This window comes from Nerophis lumbriciformis, linkage group LG27 (genome assembly GCF_033978685.3).
Source record: "Nerophis lumbriciformis linkage group LG27, RoL_Nlum_v2.1, whole genome shotgun sequence".
Taxonomy (NCBI): Eukaryota; Metazoa; Chordata; class Actinopteri; order Syngnathiformes; family Syngnathidae; genus Nerophis; species Nerophis lumbriciformis.
In genome coordinates this window covers 38,961,487-38,981,254 of record NC_084574.2, presented here as the reverse complement: position 1 = coordinate 38,981,254, position 19,768 = coordinate 38,961,487, and the positions used below count along the sequence as shown (strand labels likewise).

General features: G+C 39.0%; 1 protein-coding gene across 1 annotated transcript in view; it reads right to left on the bottom strand.

Moving 5' to 3' along the window:
- LOC133624395 (uncharacterized) overlaps positions 1 to 19,768 on the bottom strand; it is a 111,245-nt gene that overhangs the window by 68,093 nt on the left and 23,384 nt on the right. The window contains exons 6-7 of the mRNA XM_061987886.2: positions 15,897 to 16,113; positions 4,834 to 6,164 (exon numbers count right to left, since the gene is read on the bottom strand). Coding sequence (XP_061843870.2) covers positions 4,834 to 6,164; positions 15,897 to 16,113 — 1,548 coding nt within the window. The remainder of the gene's footprint in view (positions 1 to 4,833; positions 6,165 to 15,896; positions 16,114 to 19,768) is intronic.

Genomic DNA, 19,768 nt, shown 5'->3' with positions numbered 1-19,768 from the left:
TTAAATTACATTTTTCTCTAAGTTTATAATTCTCCTCTTCTGTTGAGAATAGTTGTACATTCTTGGCTAGCAGGTTATAGTTTGCTTTGTGTATCATTTTAGATGTTTGCAAATTCACTATGTGGGTGAATTTCAGTATTTTTGATTCAATAAATAAAGTGTTTGTATGTTGTCTATATCCAACATGATGTATTATTATAACTGATCTTTTTTGTAACACAGTTAATGAATGAAGTGTACTTTTGTAGTTATTTCCAATATTTCTACACAATAAGTCAGATATGTAACACTAGTGAGCAGTAGAGAATATGAAGTCATTTTTGGCCCGGGACGTATTTTGCTTTATTCATTATTAAAATGTTTTTTGCCACCTTATGTTTTATATTTTGTATATGAGATTTCCAGTTCATTTTATCATCTATTAATACTCCCAGAAATCTGGTTTCTTTTACCCTTTCAATGTCTATTCCGTCTATTTGTATTTGTGTTTGACTTTCTCTTCTCCTGTTACCAAATAGCATTATTTTACTTTTACTGAGATTCAAAGATTGTCAAAGCATCTTTTTAGTGTGTTCATTTCTTCTGTTATTATTTGTATTATCTTCTGTGTGTTCTCTCCTGAACAAAACACTGTTGTATCATCTGCAAATAATACTAACTTTAAATATTTTGTAACTTTATAAATGTCATCTATATAGAGATTGAATAATTGAGGTCCTAGTATTGATCCCTGAGGTACACCACAGGATATATTTAGTGTTGTAGAAGTGTGTTGGCCTACCTTCACGTATTGTTTCCTGTTGGTTAAATAACTTCTTATCCAGTTTAAGACCAACCCTCTGATGCCATATCCTTCTAGTTTTTTGATGAACGTATTGTGATTAATTGTGTCAAATGCTTTAGTTAGATCCAACAACACTGCTGCTGCACATTTTTTACATTTCTTCTGTCATTTCAATTAAAGCCATCAAAGTTGAAATATTGGCTGTGTATCCATATTGCTTCTCTTCTACTATTCTATGTTTGTTTGTGAAACTCTCTAATCTGTTATTGGACACTCTTTCAATGATTGTAGAAAACTGTGGAAGTAAAGAAACAGGTCTAAAATGTGTAAATTGGTGTTTGTCTCCAGTCTTATACAAACCCTGTTTCCATATGAGTTGGGAAATTGTGTTAGATGTAAATATAAACAGAATACAATGATTTGCAAATCATTTTCAAGCCATATTCAATTGAATGCACTACAAAGACAACATATTTGATGTTCAAACTCATAAACTTTTTTTTTTTTTTTGCAAATAATAATTAACTTAGAATTTCATGGCTGCAACACGTGCCAAAGTAGTTGGGAAAGGGCATGTTCACCACTGTGTTACATGGCCTTTCCTTTTAACAACACTCAGTAAAGGTTTGGGAACTGAGGAGACACATTTTTGAAGCTTCTCAGGTGGAATTCTTTCCCATTCTTGCTTGATGTACAGCTTAAGTTGTTCAACAGTCCGGGGGTCTCCCTTCTGCTATTTTAGGCTTCATAATGCACCACACATTTTCAATGGGAGACAGGTCTGGACTACAGGCAGGCCAGTCTAGTACCCGCACTCTTTTACTATGAAGCCACGTTGATGTAACACGTGGCTTGGCATTGTCTTGCTGAAATAAGCAGGGGCGTCCTTGGTAACGTTGCTTGGATGGCAACATATGTTGTTCCAAAACCTGTATGTACCTTTCAGCATTAATGGTGCCTTCACAGATGTGTACGTTACCCATGTCTTGGGCACTAATACACCCCCATGCCATCACACATGCTGCCTTTTACACTTTGCGCCTATAAAAATAAATCCGGATGGTTCTTTTCCTCTTTGGTCCGGAGGACACGACGTCCACAGTTTCCAAAAACAATTTGAAATGTGGACTCGTCAGACCACAGAACACTTTTCCACTTTGTATCAGTCCATCTTAGATGAGCTCAGGCCCAGCGAAGCCGACGGCGTTTCTGGGTGTTGTTGATAAACGGTTTTTGCCTTGCATAGGAGAGTTTTAACTTGCACTTACAGATGTAGCGACCAACTGTAGTTACTGACAGTGGGTTTCTGAAGTGTTCCTGAGCCCATGTGGTGATATCCTTTACACACTGATATCGCTTGTTGATGCAGTACAGCCTGAGGGATGGAAGGTCACGGGCTTAGCTGCTTACGTGCAGTGATTTCTCCAGATTCTCTGAACCCTTTGATGATATTACGGACCGTAGATGGTGAAATCCCTAAATTCCTTGCAATAGCTGGTTGAGAAAGGTTTTTCTTAAACTGTTCAACAATTTGCTCACTTGTTTGTTGACAAAGTGGTGACCCTCGCCCCATCCTTGTTTGTGAATGACTGAGCATTTCATGGAATCTACTTTTATACCCAATCATGGCACCCACCTGTTCCCAATTTGCCTGTTCACCTGTGGGATGTTCCAAATAAGTGTTTGATGAGCATTCCTCAACTTTATCAGTATTTATTGCCACCTTTCACAACTTCTTTGTCACGTGTTGCTGCCATCAAATTCTAAAGTTAATGATTATTTGCAAAAATAAAAATGTGTGTAACAACAAGGTACATGCCTATATCAAAGTACATGTGTGTAACAACAAGGTACATGCCTATATCAAAGTACATGTGTGTAACAACAAGGTGCATGCCTATATCAAAGTACATGTGTGTAACAACAAGGTACATGCCTATATCAAAGTACATGTGTGTAACACCAAGGTACATGCCTATATCAAAGTACATGTGTGTAACACCAAGGTACATGCCTGTATCAAAGTACATGTGTGTAACAACAAGGTACATGCCTATATCAAAGTACATGTGTGTAACACTAAGGTACATGCCTATATCAAAGTACATGTGTGTAACACCAAGGTACATGCCTATATCAAAGTACATGTGTGTAACACCAAGGTACATGCCTATATCAAAGTACATGTGTGTAACAACAAGGTACATGCCTATATAAAAGTACATGTGTGTAACAACAAGGTACATGCCTATATCAAAGTACATGTGTGTAACAACAAGGTACATGCCTATATCAAAGTACATGTGTGTAACACCAAGGTACATGCCTATATCAAAGTACATGTGGGTAAAACCAAGGTACATGCCTATATCAAAGTACATGTGTGTAACACCAAGGTACATGCCTATATCAAAGTACATGTGTGTAACAACAAGGTACATGCCTATATCAAAGTACATGTGTGTAACACCAAGGTACATGCCTATATCAAAGTACATGTGGGTAACACCAAGGTACATGCCTATATCAAAGTACATGTGTGTAACACCAAGGTACATGCCTGTATCAAAGTACATGGTAGGCAGCCAGAGCTTCATGCCATCCTTTTCTCCTACCCAACAGTCATAAATAAAGAGAGGGTCTGGCAAAAAGTAAACAAAGTGTTTTGGTAGTCCTCAGCCTTTTCCTCCTTCACCTCTTGTTCGCTTTTCTTGGCTTCGACTCTCATTTCCCACGCAGCAAAAGTCCTGGCAGCAAGATCTTTTTTATTTCCGAATGCTTTGAATCCACAACAACACAAATGGGCTTTCAAGGAGTCAACACTCCTTGTATTAAAGTATTAAAAGTCGACATTCAACACCACTCGATAATAAGGAAGACATTTTCTCGGTTTGTTTATCCCTCTCGACCTTTGAGCCGTCAATTGAGAGTCTCGCGAGAACGAGACCACTGAATCCCCGAACAGGTCCACTGGCCTTTTACTCTACAAGACGTGGGTTCGATTCTTGGCAACGTCAGTTCCCAATTGTGTTTATCACTGGAAACATTACAATTATTAAAGTAAAGCATTCTGTATTAAATATATTTAACCAGCTACCAGAAATCAATAGCTGCATAATGGAGAGGTTTTGTCACAAAAAAAAAAAAGAATCGCCTGAAACCAAAATTCAAAATGAACTAAATCTCCTTTGTTCTGTACATCATAGTCCAAGTGATATTATATTGTCATCTTCCTCTATGCCATTTCCTCAAGGTGACAGAAAAACATGATACAACCTGCCTATCATGTGATTCTACCATGTTGGCAAAATACAAACACACAATATATTTACATATATAACACATAAAACATGGAATTAAAAGTGAACAGTACCCATCCCTACCATCAAGTGTTGTACTGGAAACTCATTTACAAACACAACTGCATCACACACAATACTCCACTGTGGAATTGTTGTTATATTAAAATGAGAAACTGATGCACTTATTGAGTGATAAAAGTATTTTATTATTTGAAGATTTCATTGTTAAGTACGAGCTGGGGAAAAAAATACAAAAATTAAAAAGGCTTTTGTTGAAAATATTCTAATTACAGTATATCATCTTTTTAATTATTTACTATTTATTCTTTACTGTATTTTCTCTGGAACCAAAAAATACTCACATATTGAAAGTTTCCATTCTTCCAAAAAAGACAGAATTGACCACTTAAAATATTTTTTAGGATTTTGTTTTGTAATTGAAGACAACACTTGTTCGTTCTGTAATAGGGAAACAAAATAAACAGTTTATTTTATGAATGTATGCAAAGTGAATCTTTGTGGGATGATGTACAATACTGACACTCCAAACTTTGATTGCATATTAATGCATGTACTTGACTGAAAAAAGCACTAATATACAATATCTAATCTATAAATGTAGAAGTATATTAAAGAGATAGTTACACAAACAACAATGATGTCACACATGTTATATGTGCTGATGTTGTTAGAAAGTCAACATTAAAGTCTTGACAGTTTATTTCAAATCCTGCATCTTCATTTGCTGCTGCTGTTCTCACCAGCACACTTGTGTTTCTTACACTGGTACTTAGAAGACAATCTTTCACCACACACACTGCAACTTAACTCTTTCTCTCCTGGGTGTCTTCTCATGTGTGCTACAAGGTTTGATTGGTCACAAAAGCTTCTGTTGCAGATTGAACATGTGAAAGGTTTCTCACCAGTGTGTCTTCTCATGTGTACTTTCAAATTCTGACTTTGTACAAAACCTTTACCACAGAGTGAACAGATAAAAGGTTTTTCACCAGTGTGTGTTCTCAAGTGTTCTTTCAAATTGTGACTTTGTACAAAACCTTTACCACAGAGTGAACAGATAAAAGGTTTTTCAGCAGTGTGTGTTCTCATGTGTACTTTCAAATTGTGACTTTGTACAAAACCTTTACCACAGAGTGAACAGATAAAAGGTTTTTCATCAGTGTGTCTTCTCATGTGTACTTTCAAATTGTGACTTTCTACAAAACCTTTACCACAGAGTGAACAGATAAAAGGTTTTTCTCCAGTGTGTCTTCTCATGTGTACTTTCAAATAGCGACTTTCTACAAAACCTTTACAACAGAGTGAACAGATAAAAGGTTTTTCTCCAGTGTGTGTTCTCATGTGTGTTTTCAGACGACAATGGTATTTAAAAGTTTTGTCACAGAGAGAACACTTCAAGTGAGTGTTGTCAGTGTGACATGTTGCATCATCTTTAGAGTGTTCATCATCGGTGTCAGGAGAGTGTGACGTTGTGTCCTCACTATCTGATAGTGGAGCTAAGATCTTGTCTGCTTGTGATCCTCCACAGTGGTCTCCATCAGCTTCTGTTGTCATGTGTTGTGTTGAGCTGCTGCTTGGAGGCTCCGCCTCTCTCTTCTCCTCACTTTCACCTTTGACCTCATCATCTTCACTCTTCACAGGGACACCAGTCACTGGGAACTCCAACCATTTAGGCTGACTGATGCGGTGCTCCTCCTCTTCCTCTTTAATGTGCAGCGGCTCTTGGTCATCCTCTTCCTCTTTAAAGTAGGGGTTCAGTGGGTCCTCCTTTTCCTCTTTAATGTGAGGGGTCAGCGGGTTCTCTTGCTCCTTAAAGTGAGGGGTCAGTGGGTCCTCCTCTTCATTTTTGCTGTGTAAGACCAGTGGGTCCGCCGCTTGACCTTTAATGTGAAGGGACAGTTTAACACTATGCGTCTCGTCTTCCTCTGTAATATGGGGGGGTTGTGGCTCCTCCCCTCCCTCTTTAATGTGATGGGAATGTGGTACATCTTCTTCCTCTTTAATGTGGTGGGGCTGTGGCTCTTCTTCCTGCTCACGAGGAAGATGTTCTTCTACGACATCTGCGGGACAGGAGAAAACAAACATTCTTTAGAAAAGTCCAGCTTTGCTCAGTCACATGAGACATTGTCCTGCACCAACATATGATCTCACAATCTCATCAGTTTTCCCTCACAGCAGTCAGGGTACTTCCAGCTGACACATGAAGAAGACCTTCAGAGGAATGCCTTCCCAGGCCAACGTCCAATCCACCTTATTCATATAAAAACATCCTACAAGTCATTCCTGCAATCCTTAATGGTAGACGCCATACGTGAAAGTGTGCTGTTCTCCCTCTGAATAAGTCATACACACACAGGAAATAATGTACCACATGGCAGCCTCCAGCAGTAGTACTAGTGATGAGCTCCCCCTGCTGGTGGACAATAATTACTGTCATTTTCACATTCATCTTTAGAGACATGTCTGCTCTAAAAAAGCATGAGCACAGTCGACATGTGAGCCAAAAAAGATGACATCTGTTTTGCTTTCATTTAGATAGTGTTGCCATAGTTAAACTGGGAAGCAGTAATCAGATTACTGACTACTCCTTCAAAATATAACTTGTTTACCTTATTATTAATAGTAATAATGGATTAGATTAATTTAGTGCGTTTGTAGACACTCAAATTGAGTTAGAGTGATAAATGAACAGGCTTCATTCATGTGGTAAGCTACATTTAATTATAATAATAATAATAATAATAACTAGATGAAGCAATTCCTGAAAAAAATAGTGTGTGAATGCTCCAATGCTGAAGTTGAACTGAAATGCTGACAGAATGTAGTATGAATGTAAGAATAGTTTGAATGTTGGAATGGTTTGAATGTTGAAGAGTTTGAATTTCGGGAAAACCGAGAATTTTTTAAGTTCTTAAACCAACTTGTTTTTTTGTCCTGACTCAGAGGAATGTTTTGACAGTGGAATGGTTGAAATGAGTTGAACAATGTGAAAGGAGTCATCGCACTAAAGAAGGTTGGAAATAAGGTTAGGAAAAAACGGAATTCCTGGAAATTTGTTGAATGTGGAAAAATGGTTGTTTGAATTTCCAGCATGAATTGAATGTGTTGAAGGTGGAATGGTTTGAAAAATGTGGGAATTGTGGAAGTTTGAAAAATGGATAATTCATTTTGAATGGGGAAAATGTCCCTAAAGATTGGGAATTCAAGAAAATCCGGGAATTTCATTTATTAAGTGTTGAAAGGGATCACACAATTCCCGAACACACTGAATATTTTGAAGTTGTAACGGTTTGAATCGGATGAAAAATGTGCGAGTTGTGGAACTTTCATTTTATTTCTTTCAATGGGAATGTCATGGAAATTTTTGAGAATTTCAGGGAAAGCGGGATTTTTTTGGGAAAATGCTAAAAAATTTGAATGTTCTGAATAAGGTGAAATGGTTGGTGTTGGTTTTTTATTTTTTAAATCGGTTGAGAAATGTTGAAGTCGTAACATTTTTAATTGAGAAATGGTTTTATGGAATTCCTTGAATTTCGGGAAAACCGAGAATTTTTCCAGTTCAAAAAATAACTTTGTTTTCTGTCCTGATTAAGAGAAATGATTTGACGGTGGAACGGTTGAAGTGGGTTAAAAAATGTTGTAATTTCAATTTCCAGAATTAGTGGAATATGTTGAAATCGGTTGAAAAATGTGGAAATGGTGGAATTTTGAAAAATGGTTAATTCATTTTGAATGGTGAAAAATGTCCCGGAAAACGTGGAATTCTGGGAATTTTTGGAATTTGTCAAGGGAAAGCCTGTGGTTACCGAATAGGCTGAACAGTTTGAAGTTGGAACGGTCTGAATCGGATGAAAAATGTTGGAGTTGTTGAACTTTGAAAAATGTCCCATTATTTTCAATGAGAATTTCATGTAAATTTTGGGAATTTTGGGAAAAGCGGGAATTTTTTTGAAAATGCTAAAACATTTGAATGTTCTGAATGAGTGAATGGTTGGTGTTGGAATTTTTCAAATCGGTCGAGAAATGTTGAAGTAGTAAACATTTTTCAATTGAGAAATAGTATTATGGAATTCCTGGAATTTTGGGAAAAGCTGGATATTTTTCCAGAGGAAAAAAACATAGTTTTTTAAGAGGAATGATTTGCCGGTGGAACGGTTGAAGTGGGTTGAAAAATGTGGTCGACAGAAAAAGGGTGAAAAAAGGGTTTGAAAAAAACGGGAATTCTGGGTATTCTTCAAAGTTTTTGGAACTTGGAAAAATGATAGTTTGAATGTCCAGGATTAGCGGAATATGTTGAAGGTGGAATGATTAGAATCGGTTGAAAAAAGTGGAAATGATAGAAATTTGAAAAACGGCCAATTCATTTTGAATGGGAAAAATGACTAAGCACTTATTTATTCTTGTTTCAAGCTAATTTAGCGGCTTTCTTAGCTCTTAGCTTGCCCGTCCTTTGTGTGTAACATGTTTAGCATTGTTCTACTGTCCTTCAGTGATAATATTACTTGTAAGAAATGCAATGTATCAATCAATCAATCAATTCCTTTATTGTCATTGTCATAATAACACTTAAGTCATACATGTCAACGAGATTTAGTTTGAGCTTTGTCCAGCGGCATAGAAACTGCACTCAAGTGCAGGTTGACCATAGTTTACAGTTTAGCATTGTCAGGAAGATGGTGAATAGAGGGGTGTGGGGGTGGGAAGAGTCAGATGTCTGATGGGTGTTACGTTGATGTTGCAGCAATGCAATGTCCAGAGCACAATTATTGAGGTGGTGAAGAGTGAGGTAATAAGATGGTCCGGGGCAGCAAAGGGGCAGGCTGTTCATTTAGCAGTCTCACAGCCTGGGGATACAGACTGTGAGACTTTCTGGTGGTCCTGGCGAAAATCAATCTATACCTCCTTCCAGAGGGTAGCAGGTTGACGAGGCCATGTGCTGGGTGGTATCTGTCCTTCAGGATGTTATGTACTCGCTTTGTGTACATGGCACTCATCTCTGGGAGTATCGTCCTTGTAATTTTCCCCGCCGCTTTAACCACTCGCTGGAGGGCTTGTTGGTTGGCTTTAGTGTAGCTAGCAAACCACACTAAAAAGCCGTAAGTGAGGACACTGCTGATGGTACAGTTGTAAAAGTTTACCATTAATTTCGTGTGCTGGGTTGATGTTACGCAAGGTGAGTCTTACTTCATGCGGGCTGAGGACTGTGGCCGTGTCGTCGGAGGAGAGGGGGGGCAGTGCTGGGTCTGTGTTTTCCTTGTCAAAGCAGACATAAAAATTATTCAATTCCTCAGCTAAGATGGCGCTGCCTTTCACTGAGGAAGAAGTTGTTGTTTTTTAAGTTTGTAATTGCTTTGACACCTTCCCACACCTGCCTAGGGTCTGAGATATTCAAGCAATCCTGGAGTTTATTATAATGGTCCGATTTGGCAGCATTGATCCCCTTCTTTAAAGCAGTCCTGGCTGAACGGTAGGCATTTGGATCGCCTGATCTAAATGCCATGTCCCTCTCTTTGAGTAACTGTGTCACTTTGTGTGTCATCCAGGGGTTTTTTTTTGGTAACACACAGATTGTTTTAAATAATGTACCACAATCTACGCAGAAGGTAACATAGTTCAGCACAGTTGAGGTGTATTCAACCAGAGACTCACGCGAAATCGCACGCTGGTCTCTAAATATGTCCCAGAGAGTGTGATGAAAACAATCTTGGAGCTGATGGATAACATCTTCTGGCCATGTTCTTATAGTTTTGTTGGTAATTCCAGCAGTTCTGATTTTGGGTGTGTAACGTGGGTGCAACAGAAGAGAAAGGTGGTCTGACATGTCTAGATGAGGATATGCATGGGCTCTGTTAGGGATGTCCCTATCCGATATTTGGATCGGATCGGCCGCCGATATTTGCAAAAAAATGCGTATCGGCAAGGCATGGGAAAATGCCGATCCAGATCCAGTTTTAAAAAACTCCGGTCCGTGTTTTCCAACGCACCGATTTAAATAATACATTCCACTTTTCTGCTGCTCCTAATTTCCGTTCCGCATTTTCCAGCACACCTTCAACACATCCACAGGTCTGTGGATTCTCCCGCAGTTGCTTTTAGCTGCTGGCATTACACGACAGGCTCTTCTCACTCTTTCCTGTGTCTCCCTCTTACAGACAGCGAGCGCACCTTCTTACACACGTCACATACTGTCACGTCATACGTCACATACTGTCACGTCATACGTCACATACTGTCACGTCATACGTCACATACTGTCACGTCATATGTCACTTACGTATACGCCCTCTCCCAGCAGAGAGCGAGGTAGCGGCATGGCTAACATTAGCTGTGATGCTAGCGCAGCCGCTAAGGTGCGCGCCTGCTCAAGCGTCCTCTGCGCACGGCAAATCTATGCCACGCACAAAATCAAATAAAAAAATAAGCGCATAACAGTTTTCGACACACGGACACGACAGAGAAAACAGTTTTTGTCATCATTGTTCAAATATTGTAACGTCTGTCGAGACGCTTATCTTTATTCGGTGCCACACGTCCACACCATCAAAATGCTGAGGCAAACATTTCCACATCAACACCGTATGAAAAAAATAGTAATTTTTTTTAGTTGTGATTTCCCTCTCTGCATGAAAGTTTAAAAGTAGCATATATTAATGCAGTATGAAGAAGAATGTTTGAATGTAGACACATAGAATCATCATACTGCTGTGATTATATGCATCAAGTGTTCATTCAAGGCTAAGGCAAAATATCGAGATATATGTCGTGTATCGCAATATGGCCTTAAAATATGGCAATATTAAAAAAAGGCCATATCGCCCAGCCCTAGTTCAATGATGCCATTTCTGTTTGTCATGTATCATTTTGTCTATTTTGTGTTTATCCTTGAATAAACAGGTCAGTTTCTTGTTACCAACCATTGTGTATTATTCAAACTCCCCTAATTCAGCTGGCTAGTTGTTATCAAGAGTACTAAAAGCCTTTTCAACATGATTCTGACAACTAAGTAGGCTAAATAACTTTAAACTTTAATACATGCTCGGATAGGCCAGTATCGGTCAGTATCGGTATCGGTCAGTATCGGTATCGGATCGGAAGAGCAAAAACCTGGATCGGGACATCCCTAGGCTCTGTATGCATTTGCGATGTTTGTATACATCTGATCCAGCGTTTTCTCTCCCCTGGTTGCACATATAACATTCCCATGGTATTTATGAAAGACACTTTTTAAGTCTGCATGGTTGAAATCTTCCGCTGCAATGAGAGCGCTGGCAATTGTTAATACTGTCATGTATGTGTGCTAGCGCAAGCTTCGCATTAGCATCTGGGGGAATATACACCGCACAGATGTAAACAGCGGCAAACTCCTTAGGGAGATAGAAGGGTCTGCATTTTAGCACCATAAACTCTACATATGTGTTGCACAGTTCGTCCACCCTCACAGTCTGTGTGCACCAGTTGATGTTTATATAGACACACAATCCTACGCCGATCTTACCGAAGTTTGCGGTTCTGTCGGCTCGATGGGCGGTGAAGCCGGCCGCATCTGGGATGGTTCTGTCCAGTCAAGTTTCTGTAAAGATCAGGCAGCAGGAGTCACGTATATTCCTTCTCGTCGCCATCTGAAGGCGGATTTCATCCAGTTTATAGCGGATCGACCGGGCATTCAACAAGAAGATGGTAGGAAGTGGCGGTTTGAACGGGCTAGCCTTTAGCCTAGCCCAAACGCCCGCCCGCTTGCCTCTTTTGCGCTTCCGCTGGCAACGCCTCCTTCTTCGGCTGTCTGCTGTGGGGGGTCCGGAGGTGGTCTGATGATCTCAGCCGGGAAAATAAACTCGGCTGACAGTTTGTGAAAAAGTCCCGTATTGAATTGCACCAGATCCTCATGACTGTATTGTATCGCCACAGTTCCAACAATATACCAGAAAACACAGAGCAGTATCAACCGTGTGTAAAAACTATGCCGGCTGTAGGAGCTCCTGGCCGCCATCTTTCTTCTTTGCTGCAATGGAGGATGGTTGAAGGTGTGATGTAAGAAGATACAGTTAGCTGTCGTGACAACTAAGTCCTCTGGTCGGCCAACTGAACATCAAAAATAAAAATTTGCGGTTAAAAATGTGGATGTTTGGGGTCTTTGTGAGTGAAAACAATTTAATTTTACAATTTTGCGATACAGGAAGACCTGGCAGTAATGTCCCATACTAAATCAGAGTTTTAAAGGGGAACATTTTCACAATTTCAGAAGGGTTAAAACCATTAAAAATCAGTTCCCAGTGGCTTATTTTATTTTTCGAAGTTTTTTTCAAAATTTTACCCATCACGCAATATCCCTAAAAAAAGCTTCAAAGTGCCTGATTTTAACCATCGTTATATACACCCGTCCATTTTCCTGTGACGTCACATAGTGAAGCCAACACAAACAAACATGGCGCATAGAACAGCAAGCTATAGCGACATTAGCTCGGATTCAGACTCGGATTTCAGCGGCTTAAGCGATTCAACAGATTACGCATGTATTGAAACGGATGGTTGTAGTGTGGAGGCAGGTAGCCAAAACCAAATTGAAGAAGAAACTGAAGCTATTGAGCCATATCGGTTTGAACCGTATGCAAGCGAAACCCACGAAAACGACACGACAGCCAGCGACACGGGAGAAAGCGAGGACGAATTCGGCGATCGCCTTCCAACCAACGATTGGTATGTGTTTGTTTGGCATTAAAGGAAACTAACAACTATGAACTAGGTTTACAGCATATGAAATACATTTGGCAACAACATGCACTTTGAGAGTGCAGACAGCCCAATTTTCATCAATTAATATATTCTGTAGACATACCCTCATCCGCTCTCTTTTCCTGAAAACTGATCTGTCCAGTTTTGGAGTTGATGTCAGCAGGCCAGGGAAGCTAGGGTCGATATTCTTCTCTTGATCATCTTCGGTGGCATAAGGGGCGGTGTGAGCCAAGACATCCAGAGGGTTTAGCTCGCTCGTCTGCGGGAACAAACTGCCGCCATTGCTTGCCGTGCTAGCGAGGTCCTTTGTCCCTGAATTGCTCACACACTCCGGCAGATTCAATGGGGGTCTGGCGGCAGATTTCTTTGACTTAATCGTTGGAAATGCATCTGCTTTGAGTGTCGCAGGATATCCACACATTCTTGCCATCTCTGTCGTAGCATAGCTTTCGTGGGTAAAGTGTGCGGAACAAACGTCCAATTTCTTGCCACTTTGGCATCTTTGGGCCACTGGTGTAACTTGAATCCGTCCCTGTTGGTGTTGTTACACCCTCCGACAACACACCGACGAGGCATGATGTCTCCAAGGTACGGAAAACAGTCGAAAAAACGGAAAATAACAGAGCTGATTTGACTCGGTGTTTGAGAAAATGGCGGATTGCTGTGTGACGTCATCGCTCCGAGAGCGAATAATAGAAAGGCGTTTAATTCGCCAAAATTCACCCATTTAGAGTTCGGAAATCGGTTAAAAAAATACATGGTCTTTTTTCTGCAACATGAAGGTATATATTGACGCTTACATAGGTCTGGTGATCATGTTCCTCTTTAAGGTTTGATGAACATGATGGCCGAGTGGTACAAAGTTTAGTTTCTCCACAGTTTAGTGAATATATGTATGTAAGTAAAAATGCATCTGTTGTTTTATGTCAGTTTTGTTCAACTAAACTCCTATTTGTTAAACCTTTGTAGAGGTTTAAAACGATTGCAGTGCTAATTTTTGTCAATGTGGTCGTCCATTGTATGTTAGCATTAAGCTAAAACACCAACCTTTATCCTTTATGGTTGTATTGTTTTTTTTAGGTTTACAGCAAACTGTGTTGTTGATTGAACATGATTGTTACATGTATGTGCAGGTCTTTTGCAGGCTCAAAAATCTATACACCCACAACACATCTCATCTGATTGTGTTGTTGTGAACGACATCATCCATGTAGGATTAATGTACAAACAGGACAGCAGTCGCAACTTCAGAATCTCTCTCTCTCTCTCTCTCTCTCTCTCTCTCTTTCTCTCTCTCTCTCTCTCTCTCTCTCTCTCTCTCTCCTTTTTTAAACACCCTCAAGTCGCCTCCACACATCAAGCTGAGAACAGCAACACAATTCCCCCTTCACAATAATAGGCCTGCCTGCGCTGACAAAATAAAGCTTTCAAAAAAGCACCTCACACAAACATAATGAACTTATTAATGCATTTACACAATTATTATGCTTTGATACAAAGTTCTGGTTAAAAATGGTCCAAATATAAATTGCACCAATAAATGTGGGATAAGTTGATTGGCAACACTAAATTGGCCCTAGTGTGTGGATGTGAGTGTGAATGTTGTCTGTCTATCTGTGTTGGCCCTGCGATGAGGTGGCGATTTGTCCAGGGTGTACCCCGCCTTTCGCCCGATTGTAGCTGAGATAGGCTCCAGCGCCCCCCGCGACCCCAAAGGGAATAAGCGGTAGAAAATGGATGGATGGATGGAAATGTGAGCGATTCTGCACTTAACTAAACATTTTATACATTTTTAATTGACAAAAAAGCACACACTTAAATGGTAGTAAAATATGTGTATAAGGTAAAAAATTTAACTTAAAACAATTAAAACAAAAAACTTAATGATATTGTTTTTTTATTTGTTACTAACTAATATCCAGTAGGAGCTTGTTGTTGCTGTTGTCACTTGTGTCTTTTCAGCCATGAAAGCTAATGATAATAATAATAATAAAATACATGCTTAAATCATTACAAGTATTTTAAAATGTATACACATATTTAGACATTTTTCTAAAGATATATTTAAAGTTGAGTTTTGGTAGTAAAATAAATACTGGTGTTTTCATATGAAAATAATCTTGTAATTAATGGTGATTACAATATCAATCACAATAATGGTGATTATTATTTTTACTATAATGGTCCAACCCTAACTGTACCCGTTTTAAACAACAGAGGGTGTAGAACACAATCTATTCTACATGTTTCATTAACTCAACTTCATCTTTCATGCATCTTTCTATGATGTGTCTTTTTCCATCCATCCATCCATTTTCTACCTCTTGTCCCTTTTGGGGCCACAGGGGGGCGGAAGGTGAGGTAGACCCTGGAAAATGTAAAAACTTTAAACTATTTTTCAAATGTTATCCTAATTAAAAATGTATCCTCCAGTTTGTGGCTATTATAAGGCATATTTCCAGAGGATATGCATTTTTACAGCATGTTTTAAAGAGATAGCATTCTGGGTATAATACATTGATCAACTAATTCTTATTTAGGGGGCTTAGTGAGCAGAATAGAGGCGCTCCCATTGACTCCATTGTTAGAATTAGGATAGTTAAGATTTTGCTAACGTTTGTTTACGACTTAGAATGCCTAAAAAATAAAAACATATTATTGTCTTACATAAGGATTGTGAATGATAGGCAAAATAAAAAAATCTGATCCCCTTTGATAATTTTTCTACATCCTGTGAACGTGTGATGCTGTGGTGAAAGTGAGAAAATAAATACATGTCATGAAAATGCAAATTTCATCAAAAATGGCTGGCAAACGTTTTAAAACCTGGTTAAAGATTGTTGGTAGTAAACCCAGAGAGGCATGTGTATGTTGTCAAATGATGTTAGAATTAGCTTTATTATTTGGGTTTAGGGGGCCCCGTCATGGGACCCGCCCCCGGCCCAGCTCTGACTTGTTCCACCACTGGTCATTGTGATTATCTGATATATTACAAATGTCTTTTTCTTGTTATTAGTCAAATATAAAGTTAGTAAACATGTGAGAGTAAGAAGTCAACAAACCTGTTCTGTGTAACACAACTTGATGTTTCTTGAAAACAGCGTCCAGTAGTTGATAGTTCTCCTCTTTTATTCTAGAAAGTTCCGCCTCGTATTCTGCTATCGTTCTTTCTAACACTACAAATATTTCTTCAACGGCAGCAGTTAGTCGCTGATCCACCAACGCTCTCAACATGTGTAATGTAGACATTTTCACACAATCACAACACTTTACTCTCACACTTGATCTCTACTTAGCGATGTGTTGATAACTTCTGTTAGCAGCTAACGAGCTAAGCTAACTAGCGAGCTAAGCTAACTAACAAGCAAAGATAGCAGGAGAAGCAGCAAAGTGCTTCTAGCGCATCCAGACCATTTTATCCTTGAATAAAGAATCAAAGATGTATTTTATAGGGCGTAAATATTTCAAACTGGAGAAGAAATAATACGACTGACTTATTAGCGTCCAGCTCGCGTCTTTCTCCGTCGATGTGCTTTCACGACAGTTAGCACACTTGACGTTACAAGGCAGGACTGCTCTTCTTCTTCTTCTTTTCTGCTTTAATAGCGCCACCTTCTGATATGGAGTGTGGACCGAGATGGAACCCTACTCTATATTCTTCTATAGAAATACTTGTACCTCTTCTATATTTTCTCCATACAGTTTAATTTGTCCAATTCATGACTTTAGTCTTTCCAACAGAGAATGTTAAAGCCCATTCTTCAACTTTATTTACCACTTTTTGAATCTTCTTTTCTCTATTTCTAGCTCTCTTCCACATCACAAACAGTGCCACCTCCACTAACCCTTCCACTTCACTAATCACTTCATTTATCATTATTGAAAATAGTAGTGAACATATTATACTCCCATTTTACATTTCATATTCTCTACTATATTCATTCTCTATTTTTACTAATATTGTTCTACTTGTTAAGAAGTCTATACATTTTCCCTCTAATCCCAATTTTATCAGCAACTCCTGTTTCTGTAATAGTGTGATGTTGTTGCGCTATATTATGAACTAAACAGGGTGTTATATTTTATTTTGAAGTATCGCTTTTATTTTTGAAGAACCGGATGTCCGGTGCGGGAAGTGTCTTTGCTGTTTTTTCGTTTCTTTACTTCCTCTTGCTTGGATTTTTGAGATGGAAGGTAATACTATTACCTTCCAAGAACTATTACTAATAGTTCTTCACTGCTCCGTGTTTCTGCACTTTCTCTTGTAAATATTCTTCCTAAACCTTCTTAAATACTTGCAAAGTTAACACAATAATGTTGTGGGTACAATTGATGTGTTGTTTGAAGTTATTTCTCTGCACAATTCTGTTCATTAAGAAGTAGAGCGTCGACTGTGTGAATTGTTTGACTGCTCGCATTTACGCATGCTATTTACACCGTGTGTGTGTGTGTGTGTGTGTGTGTGTGTGTGTGTGTGTGTGTGTGTGTGTGTGTGTGTCCAACACAGGCCATCAATAAATGGTGAAAGAAAGGACGGCATGGTGAAGTGTCTTTTATTTTTTTTAAAGTACACAACGCAGACTAAGACTCACTACATTTCCACAACATATCATAAGCTTTCTCTATGTCAAAAAATACTGCAATTATACTTTCTTTATTTATTTGTCCTTTTCTAATTTCCTCTTCCAGCTGCACTGCTGGGTCGTTTGTGTTTCTTGCTTTGCCAAATCCACGTTGATACTTTTTTATTAAACCCATCACTGATGGTGGAAACTTTACACTAGACTTCAGGCAACGTGGATCCTGTGCCTCTCCTGTCTTCCTCCAGACTCTGGGACCTCGATTTCCAAAGGAAATGCAAAATTTGCATGGTTGGGTGATGGTTTGGGGTGCCATGTCATCTGCTGGTGTCGGTCCACTCTGTTTCCTGAGATCCAGGGTCAACGCAGCCGTCTACCAGCAAGTTTTAGAGCACTTCATGCTTCCTGCTGCTGACCTGCTCTATGGAGATGGAGATTTCAAGTTCCAACAGGACTTGGCGCCTGCACACAGCGCAAAATCTACCCGTGCCTAGTTTACGGACCATGGTATTTCTGTTCTAAATTGGCCCGCCAACTCCCCTGACCTTAGCCCCATAGAAAATCTGTGGGGTATTGTGAAAAGGAAGATGCAGAATGCCAGACCCAAAAACGCAGAAGAGTTGAAGGCCACTATCAGAGCAACCTGGGCTCTCATAACACCTGAGCAGTGCCAGAAACTCATGGACTCCATGCCACGCCGCATTAACGCAGTAATTGAGGCAAAAGGAGCTCCAACCAAGTATTGAGTATTGTACATGCTCATATTTTTCATTTTCATACTTTTCAGTTGGCCAACATTTCTAAAAATCCCTTTTTTGTATTAGCCTTAAGTAATATTCTAATTTTGTGACACACGGAATTTTGGATTTTCATTTGTTGCCACTTCAAATCATCAAAATTAAATGAAATAAACATTTGAATGCATCAGTCTGTGTGCAATGAATAAATATAATGTACAAGTTACACCTTTTGAATGCAATTACTGAAATAAATCAAGTTTTTCAAAATATTCTAATTTGCTGGCTTTTACCTGTATGTATAATAAACAAAGTGCAAAGCCATAGGCTCTCTCAATTTCAGTAAATAACTTAAATTTGGAACACAGCATCATCGTTTTCACAGCTTTTTGGTTGTTAGAGGTAGAAAGTGTTTTAATGCAGAGTTCTAAATATTTTTTAAAGGCACAAAAAACTGGTCGGGTATTGAGAAACTTACATTTATGAATATAAAACTTAGCCAATAGTATAATGAGGTTGCAAAGGTAAAATTCCTTTTGAATTTTTTTTTCATACAGTATAAATTCAAATAGCATATCTTTAGTGCAAGTGTGGGAGTCAGTTCTGAATTATGACGTAAAGAGACGTAACTTTGTCACCTCGCCTGCTTATTGACTCCAACCCAGAATATTACACTACCCATACCTATGCTCCTTCAAAGGCTGTGCTACTGGCTGCAAAGCATTGCACTTTCAAATACAACAATGAGTAGAGAGGAATGTTATGTGTGTATATGTGTAAATAAATGAACACTGAAATTCAAGTATTTATTTTATTTATATGTATATACAAACACCGTTTCCATATGAGTTGGGAAATTGTGTTAGATGTAAATATAAACAGAATACAATGATTTGCAAATCTTTTTCAACCCATATTCAGTTGAATATGCTACAAAGACAACATATTTGATGTTCAAACTCATAAAAGTTTGGTTTTTTTGCAAATAATCATTAACTTTAGAATTTGTTGCCAGCAACACTTGACAAAGAAGTTGGGAAAGGTGGCAATAAATACTGATAAAGTTGAGGAATGCTCATCAAAGACTTATTTGGAACATCCCACAGGTGTGCAGGCTAATTGGGAACAGGTGGGTGCCATGATTGGGTATAAAAGTAGATTCCATGAAATGCTCAGTCATTCACAAACAAGGATGGGGCGAGGGTCACCACTTTGTCAACAAATGTGTGAGCAAATTGTTGAACAGTTTAAGAAAAACTTTTCTCAACCAGCTATTGCAAGGAATTTAGGGATTTCACCATCTACAGTCCGTAATATCATCAAAGGTTTCAGAGAATCTGGAGAAATCACTGCACGTAAGCAGCTAAGTCCGTGACCTTCGATCCCACAGGCTGTACTGCATCAACAAGCGACATCAGTGTGTAAAGGATATCACCACATGGGCTCAGGAACACTTCAGAAACCCACTGTCAGTAACTACAGTTGGTCGCTACATCTGTAAGTGCAAGTTAAAACTCTCCTATGCAAGGCGAAAACCGTTTATCAACAACACCCAGAAACGCCGTCGGCTTCGCTGGGCCTGAGCTCATCTAAGATGGACTGATACAAAGTGGAAAA